This window comes from Pomacea canaliculata, linkage group LG4 (assembly GCF_003073045.1).
Source record: "Pomacea canaliculata isolate SZHN2017 linkage group LG4, ASM307304v1, whole genome shotgun sequence".
NCBI lineage: Eukaryota > Metazoa > Mollusca > Gastropoda > Architaenioglossa > Ampullariidae > Pomacea > Pomacea canaliculata.
Genome location: NC_037593.1, coordinates 12,325,713 through 12,349,276, shown reverse-complemented (window position 1 = coordinate 12,349,276; position 23,564 = coordinate 12,325,713). Strand labels below are relative to the sequence as shown.

The 23,564-nt window shown below is 38.6% G+C and overlaps 2 protein-coding genes across 8 annotated transcripts in view; one reads left to right on the top strand and one right to left on the bottom strand.

Moving 5' to 3' along the window:
- Positions 1 to 211: 211 nt before the first annotated feature.
- Positions 212 to 22,564, bottom strand: LOC112561462 (zinc finger and BTB domain-containing protein 49-like). 7 transcript variants are annotated; one of them, XM_025233982.1, is made up of 6 exons: positions 22,242 to 22,564; positions 11,610 to 11,817; positions 11,083 to 11,369; positions 10,487 to 10,645; positions 10,131 to 10,254; positions 212 to 9,726 (listed from the first exon to the last, which is right to left on the bottom strand). In XM_025233982.1, the coding sequence occupies exons 2-6, from the start codon at positions 11,812 to 11,814 to the stop codon at positions 8,873 to 8,875; spliced, it is 1,629 nt and encodes a 542-aa protein (XP_025089767.1). In that variant the 5' UTR covers positions 11,815 to 11,817; positions 22,242 to 22,564; the 3' UTR covers positions 212 to 8,872. The 7 variants fall into 7 exon arrangements, with proteins under 7 accessions (XP_025089767.1, XP_025089768.1, XP_025089761.1 ...); XM_025233983.1 differs by having other exon boundaries at positions 212 to 9,723; XM_025233976.1 differs by having other exon boundaries at positions 212 to 9,765; positions 22,242 to 22,548.
- LOC112561460 overlaps positions 13,658 to 23,564 on the top strand; it is a 30,969-nt gene continuing 21,062 nt past the window's right edge. The window contains exon 1 of the mRNA XM_025233975.1: positions 13,658 to 15,458. The gene's annotated coding sequence lies outside the window, so the exon portion shown is untranslated. The remainder of the gene's footprint in view (positions 15,459 to 23,564) is intronic.

The following is a 23,564-nucleotide window of genomic DNA, read 5'->3' as shown; positions in this document are numbered from 1 at the left end:
TGGGTGTAAGAAGCTGTAAGAACGGATATATCTCTGAGAGCCTCTTTTCTTTTGAACAGCAAAAAAAACCAACCTTATAATACAGTGTTATTTATTCCCCCGTAGTGGAAATGGTTCTACATATTGTTAATAGGTTAATTTATTTTCTTATAGATACAGCGCGCGCACACACACACTCAAGGCAGAATCTCAGATCAAAGCATGGACGTGATGTTAAGAATAACAATACTTTATTTGATTTTCGTTAGGGCACTGCCTGACCAAACAGTCACTAAACAGTGACGTACAATTGAAAGTGTGAAAAGAAAACAGCAACAAGGCCAAATAATCGCAAAATTGCAATCAACTAGATAATGCCAAGTGAGAATGCATACAGGTTATCAGCACACAAACATCATAAGCCGTTAAGGCCATAAAGAAACCTTTCTTTCTGAAATGTACACCCTCCAAAATCTCTTATGTTCTTCTTAACCCTTTTCCCTCTACAGTACACTTCATCAAGTTTGTTTAAAAAGAGATGTCTAACATTCCTTGTTAAATCTTTAATAACACTTCGAATTAGTATGTATCAAAGAGTTTCAGATGTTTTATCATCCAACAAGGGCACTTCTGCTTTAGATGAAAACTATATATCTTCAGCTTTAAAATTATCTGACAGATAAAGCTGTATTCATATATAAAAGTTTCAAGAGTGATATGAAGAATAAAGACCGTTCACAATTTGTATTTTCTGCATGTTCACATGGATCATTTAAGTAACATCGTACCAATAAATAACATTTTGCATCAGAAACAGTAAGGCATCAGAAAATCAGTCAAATTCACAGTCTATATGTCCAAAGATTACATCAATTTTTTTTTTTTGATGGAAAAATAACTAGCACAAATAGATTCTTTCATTTATATATCCAAAGACGAAATCACTTTCTGGATAGAGAAATAACTAGCACAAATAGATTTTTCAACATCTGGTGAAATTTGCTTTGCAACAGCCACACCTTGCACTTCAGAACTATTGGTTCATTGCTGTGAATACAGTTTTTAAGTACTACAAAGAAATACAAACACTGAATGTGCACAGCAGTGCCAATTAGCCAGAAATAAGGAAATAAAATGCTGACTGGAATCAAGAGTAAAAAGATGCCGACATGGTGGGTTAGTGGACAGGGGTTAAAAATGTCAAATGCTTTTGACAAAGATGTAAGACAGCTACAAAATAAACAAACATCAAAAATAGACTAGAACAGGCAAATCATTAATCATTGTAATTCCCAAAACTAAATTTGGTTTCAATTTAGTGAGGTGCTGGCTGCTTCAAAAACAAAAATTCAATCCCTAAAAACCCACCACAAAATAATAGGCAAAATTCCTCTGCCAATTATGTTCAGAATTTCATGCCATTCTAAAATGATGTGCTATAACTACGTATTTTCATATCTGTTAATTTTTTTTAAGAGGATATTACTAGAGAAACAGTTGCTCTACTAAGCTTTTCTCAGAGGTGCTTTTAACTCACCACAAACAAGATTCAAATCCCACTTTTATCAGTTTTTGCTTTGAAGTGCACAAAACTACATAAACCTAGTCTCCATAAGAGAAGCCTTGCAAGAGACTGTGTATAATTAAATAATTTCTTCCTGATGACTTAAACATTTTGGGCACAATCTGTTCAGTAAATAACATAATGAACTCAAGAAAGAAAGTGCAATATTGTTCCCTAATAAAACTGGTTGTTTAGACTAAGTTATTCTGCCTCTTCCCATCCCCACAAACACATAGCAGTCCTAAGAATGGCATGAAACACCAGTTATATTAAAATAAGACTAGGTAGTAAGATACTGTTTTTATTCTAGTTTCACTTTTATTTCCTCACAAGCACCTTAACACATTAAACCAAGTTTAATGGGAAAATGCAAGACAGACTGCACACTTTAAATGCAGTGGGCTACTTATATACTTGAGTACCATCTTTTATACTGTATGAATGAAATGTGAAATCTTTGAAAGAAAAAAAAAAATAACATAGGGAATGGAATGAAAAATCTTCATGCTTTATGAACACCATATTGTAGACTTGGAAGAGTCAAAACCCAAATGACAGCATTGTCATGAGACACTAAAAAGACACATTTTATTGAATCCAGTAAAAAAAAAAATTACAAACAAAAAATCTTATAAGATAACGATAGCTCTATTCCAGTGGTTCTTAACCTTTTTTAAGGTACCGAACCCACAAGTTTCATATGCACGTTCACCGAACCCTTCTTTAGTGTCATCACGAATTGCGGGTGTGTCTTGACCTATGTGGCGAAGGCTCCGCCGAACCCCCGAGACCGACTCACCGAACCCCTAGGGTTCGATCGAACCCAGGTTAAGAACCACTGATCTATTCTATATGTGTCTTTTTAAGAAACTAAAATGGTTTGGATGACATGCCAAATCTCCTGGTGCTAATTTGAGATAGCATTCAGAAAAAACATAACAAATGAAAGGCAAAAACAACAAAAGGCAAATATTCATATAATTTTTTTTATGCATGGTTGCTTTACTGTGTCATTTAATGGGGTTAAATTGAAAATCAACTTGTCTTTCTTTTTAAATAAGGAGACCAACAAAACAACTGATTCAACAATAATCTGTTTAGCCTTTCTTTGCTTAATTTTCTGTTGTGCCTCTCAAAACATGCCACGTTTGACCTTTCTTCTAACAGAACACTTGCACTTACATCCACTTTGTCACCCAAAGAAACAAAAGTGCATAAATGCCAACAAAAGGTCAGCATGTGACATAAAATGAAATGCTAATTGGCGTTAATAAAGCTTCGTGCATGAGCTGATACATAATTATCTGATATCACAAAAGCATTAACAGTTTCATTTTAAAACATTTCAATTTTTAAAAAAAATTATTTCATAATCTTAAAACTGTAGGTAAAAGACATGATATGGATTTCAAGGAGTTGGATTATTTTAGAACAGTTGAATAAGGCAGTCACATTATGCAAAATTAAAACAGTAGTAGGATGAAAGACCACATCGAGGCAACACTGTCCTAAAGTCTAAGATTTCTTTATTGCTTTCGCAGAAAATAATATCTATTAAGTAATATTACACAAATGATTTAAGAGTCTATTTACTTTATGCTTTTCTTTAGGTTTGAGCCCAATCTGTCTGCAGGCAGAAATTTTCTCTCCACCAAAGAAGGCAACATGGAATTAGTGCTGTAGCTCTTTTTTGTTGTGTCTTGTGCTTGCTTGCAGAAACAAGAAAATAAAAACTTTGAAAAAATACGCTATGAAAAGAAATATAGGAAAGAAAGGTTTATGAGAAAAATATCCTAAAGAAAATATACTAAATCAGTGACCAGATGAGAGTGCAACGGACAGTGTACCTGGTCTACAGGTTAGAACAAAAATATCTGGACTGACTGTAAGGCCACAATCCTACAGCTGTCTGAGTTTGAAACTATATGAACTTTGATACAACTCATATATTGTCTCCAAAATGAAAAAGAAAGGGATCCAATTCAAAATTCTTTCAAACTGTGTCAATAAATGGTGCAGCAAATATGTGCATCTGCAAGAAACCTGTGAAGCAATTGTGTCAGCATTTGCAACAGGTCTGGTAAATCAATTTAAGAATAATAAGCTTCATAAGGTTCTTATTAATTTCAGTCTTTTGATGGGTATAGACAATAGCAATATAGGATTAACAGAATAAGATCACAGAGGGAAATACTAAATATTTCACAAACAGGAATGTGAGATTGACCACGGAGATGTCAATTTTTGAAAGTGGTGCAAGAAATGAATTAACTGAAAACATTCAGTAAAGAGAAATCTAATCAACCTGAAGCACAGCTTGTTTAGCTTTTAGTTTTTTATTCTTTTTCTTTCTTTTGGTGGGGGAGGGGGATGAGACTAAGAACGGAGCCGAAGGCAGTAGTCCATTGCATATAGATTATATTAACATAAGAGAAATGCATACCTGTAAATCTGAAGGTGAGTGAACTGTTAATGGTTCAAACTGAGCCATATTTTTCCAAAGACATTTTATAAGGCTAATTGAATTCTTTAAAACTTTAGTAGTGCAAGAAACATTTGATAAGGCTTTTATAGTTAAGAACCTAATAGAAAGACAACAGTTATGGCATCACCACTGAAAGACCTGGGACTTCCATCCAGAAAAATTTCTCTGATTCATTTTGTTTGGAATGATACAGGTCCTGTTAATGCACTTCTGTCATTTCGGGACAAAAGTCTAGTATAACAGGTTCCTTAAAAACATGTCATAAGAAAACTTTAAGAGGAAAATGCAACTCTGAAAATGCTGATCTTCACTTGTCCAACAGTAATAGAATCCAAAACCAAAAAAAGGTCACTTAAGAGCATTAAGGCAATTTCAATTTTGGAACAAAATCCTCATTGTGAGAAGGAAAAAAAAATGGTAATATATTACCGAGTGAAATTATGGACATTTAGAGAGAAAGATGCGCCCCTCTACTGTAAATCATTAAAGACCTGACACAAAACCAGAGTCTGTTGAGTGCAGACATCAATCCTTCTTCATTTGAAAAGTTTGATTATCACACGGACTGTACACCATGCAATACTCACATTAGTGTGCAATATGCATGAGATGCATGAAAAAACACATGATATTTTGGCACAAAAATCGTATCCAGTAACACTGCCTTAATGTCTCACAGCTTTTTCTTCCCTCACATCAGTTTGTGGTCAACATTCTCCAGCTGACAAGTTGTAGTAACAATATGCAAGAAATTAACAGTGGCTTCAAAATACTGACAACAACTTCAACCACAAAGTCACTTTGTGCGGCAGGCAGAGGTCAAAATAATGGACCCAACGTTCTCCAAAAAAGTGAGCAGTTGGCACTAAAATGGAATGTTTATCAGATATCACAAAACCAAAACAGGTGATCTGATCTTCATCTAAGCATCCATGTTGCCTGTAAATAAATAAATACACTTGACTAAATGATAGTCCACAATACAAAACTTTTTTTCCGACCAACAAGGAAAAAAGTGATAAATAAGATAATATTTATAGAAGTAATACACATAGGAGCAATAATCTTACCTAGCCTTTTAACTGCTACCTCTTGGAAGAAGCACATTGCAATACAAGCCAGTTTCTAAAAATACTATGTTGAAAATAACTGTTCAAATGCAAGGACAGTGTTCCAGGCCTTGAACAAGTGATGTGGTGCTAGTGGTGCTTCCAAAGCCTGTATAACATTTTCAAATTTCCAGACAAACTAATATCCAAGGCTCTTGCACTGACGTCCACAGTTTTTGTCTGACTTCTAGAACACATAATTCTTGGTCCTTTGTTTGGTCTAGTCTTTTTTTCAAAGACATTCAATTTACCTCGAATATGGTGGTCAAGTCTATTCACATTTTTTAATTAAACATAATACTGCTGGAAATAATTTAGTGGATATTTTAACAGTGTACAAAAATTATATAAAAAGAGCCACACAAAACAAAATGTTTATTGTAACCAGTCCAATCAGAAGGCAAAGAAGACGAACCTGGCTTGTTGTGAAGAAAAACTGCACACAACTTGCAGATAATGTACTAAAGAAATGTACTTTGTCATTGACAAGATATGAGACATTTCATACATACAGCATTTATATTTTAAAATGTTAGTTTAATAAAGCTCTTCTGGAGTAAGCTTAAAGAATTTTGATTTGGACACTTGGAATGGACATTCTTCACTTATCCAGGGATGTCTCTCGCTTAAAATTGTGAAACTGAAGCAAAATTGGGAGAATTGTTTCAACCCTTCTCAAGCTTTCCGTTAAAGAAACACACAAATAAACCACAATAGACATTGGTCTAAAACAATAATCTTTCACAATGTGAAAAGTAAGGTTTTACCCTTAAAATACAGCACAATGAACACAAAGAAAAAACTTCAAATAAAATCTCTTATTAAAATGGAATGCTCCATCTTTTCAAGCACCAGAAAATAATCTATACTTAAAAAATAATGACACACTGTGGTTTCCTACCACAGACAATGGAATGATTCAGACATAGCAAAATGGTGCTTGAGTATATGGAATCTGTTAACGGCACAAACATCAAAGAGTATCAAAAAGCAGTTATATTATTTCTGTAATATGCAAACCCAAGAACATAACAACTAACAAAAGAACAAAAATCATTTGAGCAGAAATGTAACACAGACAAAAAATGTCTTAATTAAAAATGTAATGTGGGTTTATTTATGGCAAAGAACTCCTAGAGATTATGTCAATTCCATCACGGAGAAGTCCGTAATTCCATGAACTGTACAAGCCTGGAAACCAGCTATAAATTAGTATTTACATTCTTTTTATGCAAGCATATAAGTGCTCTCTATTCTCCTCTTGTTCTCTCTCTCAGGAACACTATTTGCTTGAGCCCCCATGAAGAGTTGATTAGTACCATGTAAAAATCCCATGATCCATGAGTAAAATTTTTGGGACTAGCTTATGTGGTAATGAAACCTTGCAGCTCCACATGTCAATAAAGAAATGAATAAGCCCAAAATATACGCAAGAACCCCAAACTGATCACAGCGTTGGTTCAGTCAATTACTGTAGCACCAATGCACTAACTCAATGTTCTTTGTTGGGGAAGACGATCTAGGCATACTTTTGATTTTGCTGTTGCTTTTTCTGTTTTTATATTCATTCACTTCTCTGTGTGAACTTTGATTATGCTAGAAAATGCACTATTAATAACAATTACTACATGATACCACTCCAAAATTCATGTGATATTATGCAGTTAAGTACATCTCTGCAGCACATAATCTTAAGCATTATTAAAATGTTTATTTTGCTACTAAAATGCAATATTCTTTAATATTAACCATGTTTACAAAAGTGTTTAAGGGATTATTATGATATCAACTCTGGTTAATACAAAAAATCATGAACCTAAGATTATAAGATTGGTTCCACTTATCCGATGCAAAAGAAATGTGTATATTTATAAAAGGTGAATTTCATGTGGTTCTCATTTCACAGGTGATAGATATCTTGAAACCTCTAAAGCAGTGGTTCTTAATCTTGTTTGAGGTACCGAACCCACAAGTTTCATATGCACATTCACCGAACCCTTCTATTCCCTCAAGGAGACCAGACCAAATCTACTGAATGTTCCATACATAAAAAAGGTGTTATCCAGACTCTAAATAAGCTTTCTTCTAGGTCCCCAAACACATTTATAGATCAGCATTATTACCATTTTCACAGTGTATGCACAGCTCAAAGCATGTGCAGTAGCTGATATTAAAGCCAACTGCAACAAATGTGAAGGAGATGGGCAACAATGAAACTGATGAGAATCTGTACACTACCTGGTGTGGAATGTATAGTATGGTGCTGCAATGGTTGTATAGAGAAATTAAACTTTGACCACCTCTTTGTGATATCAGCCTTTTCAAGCAACTATTATAAGTTTCTTTGATGAATAGATTTGATGCATTATACAAATCTATTTTTGTAATGCATTGTCAAACAATGACACTTCTGATTATTCAATTTTGACAACATGGTAGGGGCCTTTTGACCTTGTTGCGATGTGACCTAAGCAGAAAGCTTCTAATAGTTGCTTGAAAAGGCTGATACCACAAAGAATAACCAGCTTTACATAAGATACTAGTGAAGTGCTCTGAACAAATCATTTTAAAAGTGCTATGTAAATGTTCATTGTAATTACTTCTAATGCATGAACAGTAAGCACTACACTATAAATAAAATGGTTCATATGAACTGAAGTACCTGAAATTGTAATCTCTCTGCAGGTTATCTAATATGGCTGCACACAAAGCTGAACCTCTACTCCAGCCAATGAATCTGAGCATCTAAGGGTAATGTGCATCTGGAGTTGTTAAATGCCCAACTGTGATGGCAGGATGGGTGGCTGCAATGACAGTCTATATCCTCTAAAAATTCATCAACTATATGTAACTCAAGGCAGGTTTTGTCTTCCTAGTGTTCAAACCCATGTAAGAGTGGTCTGAAATAGCATCTTCATTTTGATTTTGTAATCATACAAAAATTTTATAACGTTAAAAAAATACGTACAAACCATGGTGAGCAGTGTCATGACAGTTTCATCAAACACAACTTGGTGGGAATGCAAAAAATAGCCAAAACCTGGCTCTAAATGATCTTTGATGTTTACCATTCAACGAGGAATAAAGCATTCCAAATCATGTGCCAAAGAACAAAATTAAAAAATGCTGACCTCTCTGGTTTACAAAAAGATCACCCTGTCAACACTCTTTAAATTAATAATGGTGCAACAACCATCAAGCATTACCTATGATTTGGAGAAGGGGCAAATCATGTAAGAATAATGTGTATATAAAACAGTTATGTATCTGGGTACAATGAAAACCATAACACCTAGTCCCTTTGAACCAAACTGATTTCATTTAGTTATCTTTACTTGGGAGTCAAAGGCAGTAAAATTATAGTCACTCTAATCCTGAGGTTGTTGATAATGAGTGAATATCTTAAAATGCCCAAATCTCTGAAATGGTAGGATTACAAAGCTGTCAATCTTCTTCCTTAAAACACATCACGACACTGCACATTGTACCTTTACCACAGATCAGATAAGGTACTCAAACAATTATCTTGCATCCATAATAGCTATAACAGCAACAACATTGCACACAACTGTCTTCTGACTGCCCCAAACTGTTGTGACTAATTGCAAAAATACTCTGCTGCACACCAAGGCTGGCTGTGAAAAGCTGGTGTTAAATCCTCATGCCTTTCAGTATGGAGAGAAACAGACTAGTTTCCTTCTTTCAAAACAGTACTTTTTTTTTTCCTAAACTGCCCTATGGACTGTCTGTACTGTCTAGTGACATGCTAGGACTTGGTGATGCTTGCCCAAGCAAAGGCAGAGCATCCCATGTGGCATCAGACAGCATGGCTCCAGTGCGGACATGCAGCTGGAGGTGCTTGTTTAGCTCATACTTTCGAACGAAGGCTTTGTGGCAAATGTGACAGGCATGCGGTCTTTGGCCGGCATGGATGGACTGCACGTGCCGCTTGAGGTGGTCGCTGCGGCTGAAGTGCTTCGCACAGAGGTCACACACATGAGGCTTGATTCCTGTGTGGGTAGATATGTGACGCTTGAGGTGGATATTTTTGGCAAAGTGCTGACCACACGTAGGACAAGAAAAGGGCCGTGCACCTTTGTGGCCTCGCATGTGCACTTTCAAGGCACAGTAACTGGAGAATGGATGCCGGCAATAGTCACAGGCAAAGGGCGAGTGCGTGCTGGAGTGCAGACGCATGTGACCAAGAAGATGGGACCTAGTGCTGTATCGCTTGTTGCAGGAACTACAGGAAAAGCCATTTTGTGAGTGAGTTCGCATGTGTTTCCCTAGACTCTTCTTGTCTGCGAAGGCTTTGTAGCACAGCTGACACACGTGCTGGTCGCGACGAGATGGGATGCCAGAGCTGTCCTCTTCTCCTCCATCTAAGGAATCACTTGGGGAGTCAGGGAAGCCATTTTCCAACACTTCACCACTCTCTTTCAAAAGTGCTTCAGTGCAATCGTGCTTGTGTTGTGAAAGCTCCTGCTCTGAACGAAAGATCTCACCACAAACTAGACAAAGTGGAGGTGAAGATATACCATCATGTTCATCTCCTGCAGGAGAGTCAGCTCCATCATCCTCTCTTCCTGCTGAACCATGCAAAGACAGGTCTAAGCAAATAGGGAGCTCTGTAACATATTTAGAATTGGACTGTGATATATTTTATGGTTACCTCGAAACAAGTGCAACCTAGTTCTGATGTTGAAATGTCAATTTCTGTAGGACCTGAGTGTTTGCTGCTGACCAACAGCTGGGTTTGCAGTTATTTCAAAACTTTTCTGCACAAGGGCTATATCTACTGTTACAGGCAAGAAAAAAAAAAGGATTCAAAAGAAGAATAAATTCACTCTAGAATTGTACACCTTTATATATTCATTTTTCACACAGTGTCATGATTGAGTTTATGGTCAGTGTGTAACACATTATACAATGAGTTTGTAAAACATGTCTGCTAAAAAATGGAATGCATCGCTGTTTCAAAATGTTTCCTGACCTTCATATCTCAAGATTTTCTGATCAGGTTCTGGTGTGCCACTGTCGTCAGAAGGTTGGAAAAGCGGAATCTCTGGCAAGAATTCTTTCAGCCGACTCACTAGCCCAGGAAAAGCTTGTGCTAACTGAACACCAGAAAAAGAAAAAGACACCTTGGTCAGCAACATCTGCTTATTTTAACTGATTTTGCAAATATTTAAAAACCTGATGTACTGATGATTTAAAATAAAGACCAAAGCCACTCATAATTTTTCAATAAGCTACCAAAAAATCAATATCCACAAGTTTGTTTGAATTTTTGTTCAGAAATACAATTTTTGCTGGCAAAAAATAAATGATGCCGTTTAAAATTCTCACCTGTGATGCATGACATTTACGAGTCTCCGAGTCGTGCTGTACCCAGCAACGGATAGCACGCACCATATCACGGTGACCTACAACTGCAGAAGGCAAAGTAGTGAGAGCTGTGCTCAGCTCCTCAATGCTCATTTCACAGAAGCCATCACTTTGAATTACCTGTCAGAACACCATACATATGTCTGTGAGAAGAAGAAAGTCTGAACAAAAATCAAACAGTGCTTAACTATGAAACTAATGGATTCTAGGCCTCTGAAAACAAACCATCCTCTTGGCAATCTTGCCAAACAAGATCTAACCACTTTCACAAAGGATCAAATCAGACCTTGGTTCCTTTAATCCCAAGTTCGAACAATGCTGATTCTGTTCCAAACCTTAATAAACTCTAATAAACGCTTTCAATCTCACAAAAAATGTGCATCTTCTTTTGCATTAACAATTAATGTCACACAAAATGAAGTTTTTCATAAACAATTTAAGCTTTACTTTGCTTTATATTGACTGTAGCTACTTTTCACATTGGTGTGGTTCTTCAAATTAAAATCTTGCCTGTCCAAGATATTAATGTTGGATCTCAAACCTTACTCTCACCATACCTTGTCTAAACTGTCTTTTAGCATCTTCACAACCTCAGTAACCAGTTCTGTCAGCCCACAGTGATATGCAACGGCATAGGTCCGCATGCAAGTGTCCGGGCTCAGCAAAGAGTGCAGAAAGTCGGAACACAGTGTACACAACTCACTCATCTGTAGGCGTGTTGCAGTAGGAAGCAAGCACCAGACATTGTCCTCAGTTACACAAATTGTTGATGTGTAACAGAACTCAATTATCTGCTCAATAGCTGCTGCATCAATGTCATGAAGTCGAATCTCTGTTGGCATACCTACAACCAATCAGAAGACAAATGTACCTTTTTATTTTAAGACAATTCAAGAATTTTAGACAATGATTTTCAAAGATTGCAATCTGCCCAAAAAAGTGACATTATGTTATCAGACAGAATGGCACTACTGATTAACAGACAAGAGAGACACAAGGACTAGTGCTGTAAGATTTACTAGGGTAGATAATGATGCAAAACATAATGATACATAGACAAATATGATGGGAAAACCACAGATACCGTTTGAAGGAGAAGAATGGGCTAGTTCAAGAAGAGGACCAAAGTATGGTGACGCTGCTGCCAAAACAAGACGATGGGCTGGGATCCTGACATCCCCTGCAGAAATTACTATGTCGCATAACTTTCCTCCCCGTCGAAGATTGTTGATGGTGGATACTAAGCAGTTGGCATGATTAACAGAGGTGTAATGAAGAGAAGTATCCATTTTCTGCATCAAACACAAGAGAGAAGATACGCATGAAGTCCCGCCTCATATCTGCATCTTTTAATACATGCACAAAGATCTACAAGCATTCACATAATGACACAAGATTGTGAAAAAACATACACAACCAAACGCTATTCACACAATTCATTACTTCACCTTTGGAAACACAAAACTGTAGCTATGCTGTATCAAAAGCCATATTTAAAATTAATAATTATGAGTTACACCATGGCATCAAAAGACCCTGCCAACACTTGTTGAATTTTATTTAGATGTTGGTACTCTCAAATATTAACATTTTAAGTGTAGCCCTCCCATAAGACCATAAAACAATTTCAAAACCGCATATGAACAAACCGTAAATGTAAACAATTAAGTCTTTAATTTTTTTTCCCAATCCGGATATCTTCGCTTTTTTTCCCCATTATCCATACCCAAGTTCTTGGTTTGTCTATTTTTAAACTTTGTTAAGCACAAATATTAATTAAATGCTACCTTGACTTTAAAGTTTGTTATAACCACTATTTTTATTATTATTATTGGCCTTAAAATTTCATTTCTTTAAACATTTCAAACTGTTATTTTGGAAACAAATCTGGTGCCCTATTTCACAGATAAACCATAATATATATATATTTTTAAACATATATATATATACTCTTATATATGACAACTCTATTTTAAAATTTGTATTGTTTGGAAAAAAAACTTACTGATGGTTATACAGAAAAATCCTTTATGTTACAGAAATACAAAAAGTTTTTTTTTTCAATAACCACAGAAAGTATAACAACTTACACCGTTCAACCGAAACAGAACTGACGCACAACTGGTCTGAGCATAAGGGGACACGCGCGAGGTCTCATGTGTGTGTGGTGACGCTGTCAAGTCCCTGATATCGCAGCGTTAAACATCCTCTTTATGGGACCAACTCCCAGGGTTGGAGCCTGTGCACCCTCCCCCTTGTCCCCGATGTCTCCCTGAGCCTGATGCGCACGCGTGGAGTGGCCGGTGCCTCCAGAAGAGATAGAGAGAGCGATTGTGTGCTGCCACTCTCAGCTCCTCACTTGCACGGATATTCTACTCCAAGACCACAGTCCAAGGGTTTCAAACGCAGCTGTGTGTGTGTGGTGTGGGTGGATAGTCGTGAGGGTTCGTGGTAGTTTGAGGAGGATATCCTTAACTAACATAAGGTCGAGACTTTTTCCTCTCCTGGTAATGATGCTGACTGCGCAGGCGTGCACACACGAACAAAAAAAAAACCGCAATGCACTTCGTAATTAAAATGTAACTGAGAAAACAAAGGTTTGTTAATAATAACACAGGCAGTTGTACCGTAGCTCAAGCGTGGGAACAGATGCTTCTTTCCTTCCTGCATCTTCCATGCCGCCTGCCTGCCTTCCCCCACCCACGGAAAAGAGTTGTCAGCCTGTGAATGTCTGCCACCCGCCCTGAACTTCAAAACTAACTTTATTAGGGATGGAAGGGTGGGGATTGAACGATCACAATCATAAATATGACACCGCTCACCTGGGATTCAACTATAGAAGCTATTTTCACTCATGAATTCACTTACTTTTCTGGTAGATGCTGGGTTCCACGGAGGATCTGCGTTATGCACGCGCACAAACACTCACACACACGTATAGAAGGTCACACCTTTTCATGCACGCTCAAGATTTGGTGAAGAGGCTTTCCCTATGAGTGGAGGAGGAAAGAGTTGGTAAGAGGCAGGAGGGGCGGGCAGGGGGATTTCCTCCTGCTAAGGCGTGAGGAGGAAGTGAAGGGAAGAGGATGTTCAACTACAGTCACGGCTTTGTCTGATAACAACTTTCTCTCTCTCTCCCTCTCGCTCGTTCTGCTTATGGCGCGCGTGTTGCTCCGCAAAAGTTCCATCATACTTGTCGCCTGGCATTCCTCCTGTTGCATTTTCCAATATTTTTAAAGCGAGGTACACCTCTTGCGGAGCTCTCTCTCTCACACCATTCAATTATTTTGCAAAAGACAAAGCAATATTGAGTCATCGTGTTTCTCAGTGAACCAGTCATGTATGGGACAAGAAAAAAAAACTATGTGATTGAATGAGGAAAAATTCAGGTTAATCAGATTTTCCAGCAAAAATCACTAACATGCCGAAAATTCCATAGATTATATTAACCTTTGAATACTAATTTTTTTTAAAATCTTGAGTCAGTGTGATCTACTTTAATCCCAGGAAAATGACTCCCACTCTTGAAAGACAATGTTAGTGATAGCCTGTGTTCAACGAATTAAGATTCTGAACTCATAATTTTATTAAAGCCCAACCTGAGTGGAAAGTATTTTTGAATCAATGTGTTTTGTTTTTTCTTCAGTTCTATTCACAAAAATAGCACTAAGCATTGCAGTTCTCAACTGGGTTTGGAAAGAAGTCATGATATAGCTCCTCAACTCCCCTAGACACCACAAAGATAGTCTTACTGAGTGGGCAATTCCGCATAACATGTTCAAAGTTCATGGACCATCTATCTTCAGTGACATTGGAAGTCAGAATCCATGCGTGCTTTTGTCAAAAATATCAGAACTTCACTATGCTTTTAATCACATAATAACAACACCTTTATGTTCTGTTAAAGTTTAATTATTGAACGGCCATCAACTTTCAGCTTAATGTTTGACTTGGGTTAGCCTTTAAAAAGTGCAACAAAAATGGTGGCACATGATCTACCAATTTAGAAAATCCTACATTAAGCTGAACTACTCCTTCCGAATAATCTCTGGATAGCTACAAATCATCCCTCCTTCACAAAAAAAAAAAAAAAAAAAAAGTTGACTAATTTGTAGTCAGTCAAAGCCAAGAATGCAAACAAGATTTGGTCAATGTGCAATCTGTTTGTTATGTATGAATGACCCACACTCATTTTTATAGCTTTGTTGGACTAGGTGTACTCATCTTCCATCTTGTCTAAAACGTCTATCCTGTCTATAGCCTATCATGTTTGCTTTCATGTATCACACCATTTTTCTTCACTTTTAAGAAATCCCTCGAAAGGGAAGTGTTTATAAAATTGCAATCAAAACAAGTGGGCCACTCATTTTTTAAATGTCTTTGAATGTATCTACAATGGTTATCTGTTCAATGAAAATAATGCCTACATTCATTATAATAAATTAATTTTTTATTGGGTTTTACTTTTGTGAACAATCTGTCGAGCAGAAACACGCTCTTCAGCTCGCAGGTCTTTCAAGAACTGAAAGGTTTTAACAAGGCTAATTCATTCTATCTATCCTCTTGTTATAAGACTGCGTGTGTGTGTGGGTGTGATCGAGACCTAACAAGAAACACACATGTATGCACATACATCCATACACAGCGACAGAAATGTCTGCTGGCCCTGCTCTTCATGAATAATTTCAAAAGCATTTTCCTGCTCAACTGCGGTCATACCATACGTGAGCATGGCGCGAAAGTAATCCTCACTGTCCCAGAGCTGTGGCTTCAGATCCGCCGTCAGCCATGAGGGGCGTGTGTGTATCATTTTCTAATCAGCAGGATGCACCCACCACCAGGCTGTGAGGAACACTTCCTCCTCCAGGGGGATGTCAATGGCCCAGCAAGTCACTGCAGCAGCAACCCTGAGGTCGCTTGGGACTGCAGTTAGGTAGGTGGCCCTGATGAATCATCTTCCCCCAGCAATGATGTGAGGGAGTAAGGGAAGGGGGGAAGTGGTCATGCATGACATGAGTGCACATGTGTGCATGCATGGAAATGTAGGGTACAGACGGGTGTATGCTGGCATAGGTTGGGGTGAAGGGGAAGGATGGGTGTGGTCAGATGCTGAGCTGAAGACTCTGACCCCATAAATACAAAAAGAGAGGGAGAAAAGATTAAACAGGGAGAAATAAAAAGTATGAAGACAAGGATGCAACTGGCAGAAAAGGCATGCAGGAAAAGTCCTTTCTCCAAAACATTTTCTGTTTTAATTGAGGAAAATATCAACCACAAAGAAAACTATATGTCAGAAAAAAAAAGTAATGATTTTGCAGTCAAGGCAGAATTGCTACAAATTTGAAGATGAGAATGCCAATCCTCACAATCACATATACTGCAAGAAGGCAGTATGCCCAAAGGGGTCCCATCTTCTTCTGCAGGTCAATGTTCTAGCTTTCTTCTGATGGTGACATCAGATGTCTAAAGAGAAGGAGATAGCCCAGTGCTGGCATCCCAACTGAGAGTGTACTGATTCAATACCTGATTAGCACAGCAAACGTTCAGCTAGCAGGAAAGGGTACCTGACTCCATACAGGGTTGGGGAAGGTAAGGCAGCAAGGGAGAAGAGATGGGCACCACCATTACCTAAAAGATGACCACCAGAAAAGTAAGCCCTCTAACACCTCATCCCTTAACTATTTTTTTTTAAGCCTTACAGGTTTTCTTTTGAATAAAGAGGGTGAGGGGTACTGCCTGTGAAGTCTTTAAGGAAAAATACAATCTCTATTGCAACGTTCAAGAACAGTTACAACGCACACTAAAAATGTCATCATCTCTAGTAATTGTGAGAGATAATGAAATCGCAGCATACTGTAGAAATGCTGTCATCTCTGTTTACTGCGAGAGACAACAGTGAAATCATAGTATACTGTAGCCGAGAAGAAATGAGGAGGGGGGTAGAAGGGGAGGTAAACTTACACAGCAGACCATCAAAAACACAGGTATCAGTATTGCCACTACAGCTGTCAAAATTTTCTAAATACTGGATTCAACAGGAGAAGCAGCAAAAAGCAATCTGTGATAATATCCCAACACCATGAGGGTGCAGATCTGATTCATCATTCCATGTGGTCATCATGATGTCAGCATTGCACATGCCACAGCAACTACATGCCAAACATACACAAAGTTGAAAAAATGTACATTAGGTGTAGATAACAATGTCATCTGAATATTTTATGAACGTGTCTGCTGTTATTGTCTTAGTATTATTATTAATATTATTGTTACTATTGTCTTCATGACAGCATGCGCATTCACAAAATCATCAGATGTACATGCTGTTATTGTCTTCATGCATCAAGTGAGATGATTTTGATGTAAAATAGTTTTTAAAAAGTAGACCATATGACGACACACGAAAAAAATATGCAGTGAAGGGGGTTAGGAGAAAAGCGAAGCGTCACCTTCCACATCTCCTCCTAGACTTGATAAACAACCATAACAGCCCCAATCTCTTTTATCTTAATATTTATTTACTCCTGCTGCAATGATTTTAATTTTTGAAATGTTTAATTGTTGTATTTATGTTTTTATTTATATTCGGCATGAAATACTATAGATAGCTAAATGGTTCCTGACATGGATTTTCTTGCTAAGTGTAATTTTGAGACATCACTATCACTATCTGATGTCCTTCATGTGCTTTTATCCATGTGTAAGTGTACAAGTTAGCATTCTTTTAAGGCATCCACCACCGACTATACTTTATTGTACTATATTACTTTTGTAGTGATTGGGTGATTGGTACAGCAAAAGCCTACGAAAAATCTGACTCCAGTATAATTTTTATCACCATGTACTGCAGATGTAAATAAAAGATGTGTTCAAAAACAATTTACCTCACAATACATTTTCTATTGAAATGATGCTCTCTCTCTCTCACACAACACGCATAGAAAATATCTGGTATAGACAACACCTTAAAAAAAGAACATCACATACCGAGAACGCTGCTACGACTGCCGGAACGACTCCCCTTGTTTCATTCCCTCTTCAGCACACGAAGCAGCAAGAAATGTTCTTTGCCTGGGTCAGACCCTCCCTAATCTTTTCACGAACGCCGCCCCCCTCCTCCTCCCCGACTCAACCTGTCCTCCTTCTACTCATACCCGTGACTAACGTTGTGTACCTCGATACTTACTTAACCCACCCCTTCCCCGGTCCCACATCCCACCCCCAACACTATCTTCCTCCTCGCCTCCTTATCGCTATCTCCCTCCCTACCCCCCATCTTGACTCTCATCCTCCCACTGCGACGTGCTTGAACCACCACCCCGACCCCCCTACCTCTCTAGCCCCCTCCTCCTTACGCCATACGGCGCAGTAGTGACCCTCCGAGTAACGTGACATCTTGTGACATCCTCCAAAGGTCCCCTCCCCATTTTATCCACCCACCCACCCCTGCTCCTACCAACCCTTGGTGACACGACTGAACGTTTGAGGCCTGCCTTTGTCTTTAGACGTCGATGTCGCAGTCCAGAGTTCAAAACAATGGCTGCTTATCCTCCTGCCGGGCGGTGTGTGTGTGTTGCTTCGAGCAGCCCCATCTGATTGCACGCCAGGCCCCAAGATTAGATTACAGTAGACTGTCGAACACGGGGCCCGCGCGCCTGGGGTCAACAACTGAAGGGTGACCTCCGTGCCCGGCTGATCTGGCGGAGTCCAAGGTTTTGCGCTTCTCCTCCCACCCTCCGACAGTTCCCTCTGTCCTCCTCCTGCTCGCCAATGACCTTCTACACCCCCCCATCTCCCATCTAACCACCGTCCTTCTCTCTTCTCCGCCCCCATTTCGAAAAAAAAATAACACGCCCCCCTCTTCGGTGAAATGTTGTGCGAAGCGACATATGTCGACGTCGACCGCGAGAGGACACGTCACAGAAGGGGTGCGCGTGCATCTTGTTGTGCTCGCGCTTAATTGTTCGTACTCATCGCCGATTCGGTATTTTCTAGGCATCCGAGTATCCAGAATCTAACTGGTAGATTTTCACAGAAACACGTACGCACACATGCTGACAGAATGAAAATAAGCATCGAGACTGTAGGAATTCTGGGGAAAACGGAAAGTATGGGGAGGTGGCCGAGAACCCCCCGGCGATGATCGTCACTATAAGCCCCGGTGATAATAAGCATCAAAAACAAAAGAAATATTTATCAGCAAAAAATAAATAAACAATCATTACAATCGCGGTGCATTTTTAAACATAGACCTCGACCTCCTGTGTCAGTTCCAGTGTCATCTGTCAATAACCCACCGACGCTGTTCTATATTTAGGCCCACACACATCATCCCCACACACACACACATCATCCCCCCCCCCACACACACACACATCATCCCACACACACACTTAAGTGTCACAAGAACTATGATTAGGACATATGTCCTGCCCAGATATTTCTGTACTCATTATGCTCTAACCCCCTCCCAAGGAGGATCGCTCAAGCCCTTGTCATATTTAATATAAAAAGCACCTGGAGGGCTAAATAATATGTACACTACAGGTTGTTCCACTTCACCGCTAGAAGCATCGGAGGAGTCATTTGCATATAAACTACGAAAACTGAGACTGCTAGGCAAAAGACTTTAAAGCGCCGATGGATCCTCCTCAACCTTGAAGTGTCTTTGGTGCGGTAGGGGGTGACATCGACGAAAGAGAAGATGTATCATCACTGTGTATCTCTTTGTATCGGCATCAGTGACATAAACAGACCCAGCAAAGGTTATTAAGGTGGTCTGGGAGGTTATCCGACCAAAAGACTGTTTATTTCGCTTTCTCTTTATCGTTAATCTCTATAAGCAGTACTCCGTCTCTTTTTATGACAGGCCCCCTTGCTTTCAGTGTCGCCGCCTTTGTTGTTGCCTCCTGTAAAACACCAGCTACACCACCACCACCCCGCCCGGCCAAACACACACTTCTCTCATTTATGATCTGAGGATTTTACTTCGAGCACGTTTTCCGCGATTTCAAATCCTACCATGCTGGCCTGGCAGGTTACTATATCTGTAATAATTAGCTAGGTAGGTAAGGGCTTACAAGGTGCTGGTGACAGGAACTGTCTAGCTTCTTTCCACCTGCATTTGTTTTTAGAGGTGATCCTTCTCTTCCTATTCCTGGATGCAGTTAGTAGGTTGGGTGGGGAAGACCAAAGTAGCTGTTCTTTTTCTGCCTTATTAAAACCTCATAAGAAGTCTGAAAGTGTGGCTCTCTCCTAGTTGGGGACAGGAGAGAAGAGCATACTGTGCTTTGTACACCTGCCTAGCTCATGCTGGCTCTCAATGGTATGCAAGATGTCTAATATAAGTCAACCTGTACCACATTCTAAACTCTTACTGTAGCAGTTTAGGTTAGGATGCATTCTATGTAAGCTTTTGGGTACACATAGACATGCAAACATACACATACATGCTTGTGTGTTTATTCATTTTCTTTCAGCTTAAAAATCAAGATCATAGATAATTTTGATGAGCATAAACTCATCTAATTAGGATAAATAAATAAACTTGGCATGACAGAAGAACTTATGTATAATTATGAATGATGGCACATTTGTGAGATGAATTAAATAAATGTCAATGAACAGACTGAAGTTGACAGTACTGCATAACATTATGCATTGTAATGCATTCATCTTTTAATGTCTGGTCTTCAAAATCAACAAGTTCTGTTTCATTCTCATTACTTGCTTTTTTTTTCTCCCTTGAAATTTCTTAGTAAAAGCAACTAGCAAACAGCTAAACCCTAGGTGTAGCCTAGGCATTTCCTTCCCTATCCACCAACTATGATCTATTTTGCACCAAATGCTAGATAAAACTCTCATGACAGTTTGAACGGCCTGGCATCAATATGTTCATTTTAAATCCCTTGTCATGCTGCACCAAGCAGATTCAATGCTCTCCCCACCACACAAGCAATTCTGAACCATTTATAACCATTTTTGGTTATATTTGCTTTGTCTCAGTGCTAAGATTCTGGCCCACCTTCACAATGTTTGAATGGATCTAAATGAAAGCAGATGTTTATTCTGCTACCAAATTGCCTTGAAAACTTGTTGACTGTTCATCACAAATACATTTTTGCAGAAAACTCTTCCTAATTTCTTTTATAAGGATAAGATATTTTTTGTATGCTTTATGTTATATATTATTTACCCCTCCTCAAATTGCTCTTTAACAGTCTAAATAGAAAAAGAGAAGCCTTTATAAATTCATGAATTTTTTAACTGAAGCTAAATGGGTCATAAACATAAAATGGTTCTCAAACATAAAGTCTTAACTGAGAAATGTACTAACAAGCATTACAACAGACAGACATTATGATGGCCCTCCTTAAACTGCAGTGGGGAAAAACTACTGCTACATGTAGAAAAGTGTAGTTAAAACACTAAAAGTTAAGAAAAACTGAGATGCTGTCACAGTTATATATGAACACTATATCTTAAAAATATATTTCAACCCTTCCTGTACAACCTACCATCATGAATTCTATCAAAATCAGGACATAAATGACAGTCTGTGATGTAAAAATATCTGAATGTTTGCTCTTCTCCCATGATGACATCAATCCATATGGGGAAAAGCTATTTGATGTGAAATATTTTGGAGAATTCCTTAATTCGACGTAAAATGTATTTCTTTTAATGTTATTGTCACACTTAACTGAAAGCTAATGCCTCTAGAAAAAAATCTACCAAACACAAATATTAATTAGCAAGCATTTATTTTGAGACCTAATATTGGATCTCACTTTACTGGAAGTTAATGCTAATAGATAAAAATCTACCAAACACAAATTAATTAAGAAGTATTTCTTTTGAGCCCGAATGTTTGATCTCACTTTACTGGAAGGTAATGCCTTCAGAAAAAATCTATCCAATAAACACGTGCTGCATACGTGTCTTTTACAGTCTAATAAGATCGACTCGCGGGAAATGGGTGGGGCCGGTCACATGTCTCTGAGACTTAAAAGATGAATAAATGATGGTGCTTTCAATAAATCAATAAATCATGAAATAAATAATTTATTGATATCTGAAATCTTGACTCCGCTCATGTTCTATCCATTTTCTCGCCATGAAATGGCACGCCTCTAAACTAATAAGCCTAACAATGCCGCGGCAGTTCTTCGGGTATTGCCCATCACAGCATCACCTATCGGCGTCTGTAACTTAATTCTCAGCTTCGCACATCCCCCGACTGAACATTTATCAAGGCACATCAAGATGGGTGTGGTTCTCAAGCGTTAGATCAGCAATAGACTGAAACGCTAGGAACTATCTGTAGGTGACCAAACCTTCAAAACCTTTTCCCATTATCGCGAAGTCATACTATCGGGGTGTTATTTCATTAACATTTTTAGTAGACGATTGCTGCTTCAGACACACACGTGGGTGTTAAGTTATTGACAATCACGACGAAGCAAGATATCGAAGTAGGCGATATAAAGATTGAAAACATAAACATGATGCAAAAAAGCTGGTCGTATTTTAATGAAATACTATTTACAGTTCAGAAACTGTTTGTTCGGACACCACCCTTTTATCACCGTATCGGTCATGTGCCGATACCTCCCCTCCAAACACACCCGCAGAGCAAAAACAATGACCCAATAAAAATACGAGTACCCTTATTTACTTTGTTACCCACATAATGATAAAGGAAATTCGATCTTACCCGTTCGTGTCTGTTTTGGAGTCCCTTCTTGCAGCGAAAACACCGCAAATCCTATCCGCTACAGGTAACCCTCCCCCCAGCATCAAACTCGGAGGGTGTCATGGCACGAAATGCGGGAGGAGGATTTCCCCGCACCCTGCGTTCTACGTCATCAAATGCGTAGTAGGCCAAGGGAGATAAGAATAAGCTCGAGAGTACTCTTCTCTGGATTGTCTCTCCTAGCGTTCTGCAGCAACCAACGCAAGCAAACCACGGACCTGTTCGCAGTCAAACCACGGACATCAAAGACTGACCCTTGACCAGTTTCGACGCTGTCAGAGGAGGTGTAGTCTGTCAGCCGTCTTGGTTACCCCATTACTTGCGATCAGCAGGCCCGACGTGCGAAGTTTCGACATTAGGGGACAGGACTAAGCCTGCGCACCTGCAGTGCCGCGGTATGCTGCGTGGATTTGCACTAATTTGCATAGAAAAGGATGTGGAAATGGTTTCCATCGGTAGAAATCAATAATATGTGCTATTTACGCATTCTGGCACCACCCGAATACAACTATAATAATAAAACTGATTGAAAACTAGCTTGAAAAGTTTGAAAAGACAGCTGGATACCACAGCAGCCATGGCACTATAACTTGCAGAAAGAAGATGCACCTTTCACAACTAAAAATTAAACGGTTTAAGAGAAAAGTCTTTAACAGATCATAACTAAATATATATTTGCTGCGAGTGCAGACTTTTTAGAGACAACATTTTTAAGAGTCCCATTGCATTTGTTAGATCATTAATAAATCTAAGATGACAGAATATAGCCCACTGTAAAATCTTTTGCCCTCATTCTTCAGTTTTACTCCACTAATGGACACAATATGTAAGAAAATCATTCAGTATGGAACTACCATATCCTGTGACCAACAGGAAATGGAACTGAAGTATTGATTGAAAAACAGGTTTTAGAGCATGGCAGTATGCCATTACTTAGTATGCCCAGCAGCGCATCACGGGGCTGCAAAACACTGCAGGCAATGCGCTTTGCAAAAATTTTTTAAAAAGCCATTCAATGGTTTCCTTGCAGCTATAAAAAACAGAAGGACTGTACATAAAATACATAAAAGCTTCTCTGAAGTATTTGTTAATGCAGAAATAAAAATCACCTTGAGTTGTTTGCAGATATTTGCTTTTCTGATGGATTTAACAATAACTCAGTTGCGTGTCTTTTTATGATCACATATTAAAGACGTACTGTTCATGAGGCATGATGTTAAACCATTAAAGGGGACCCAAAAGACATATGCGCGTTCTCAACGCAGCTGTAACGATGCACTGAGT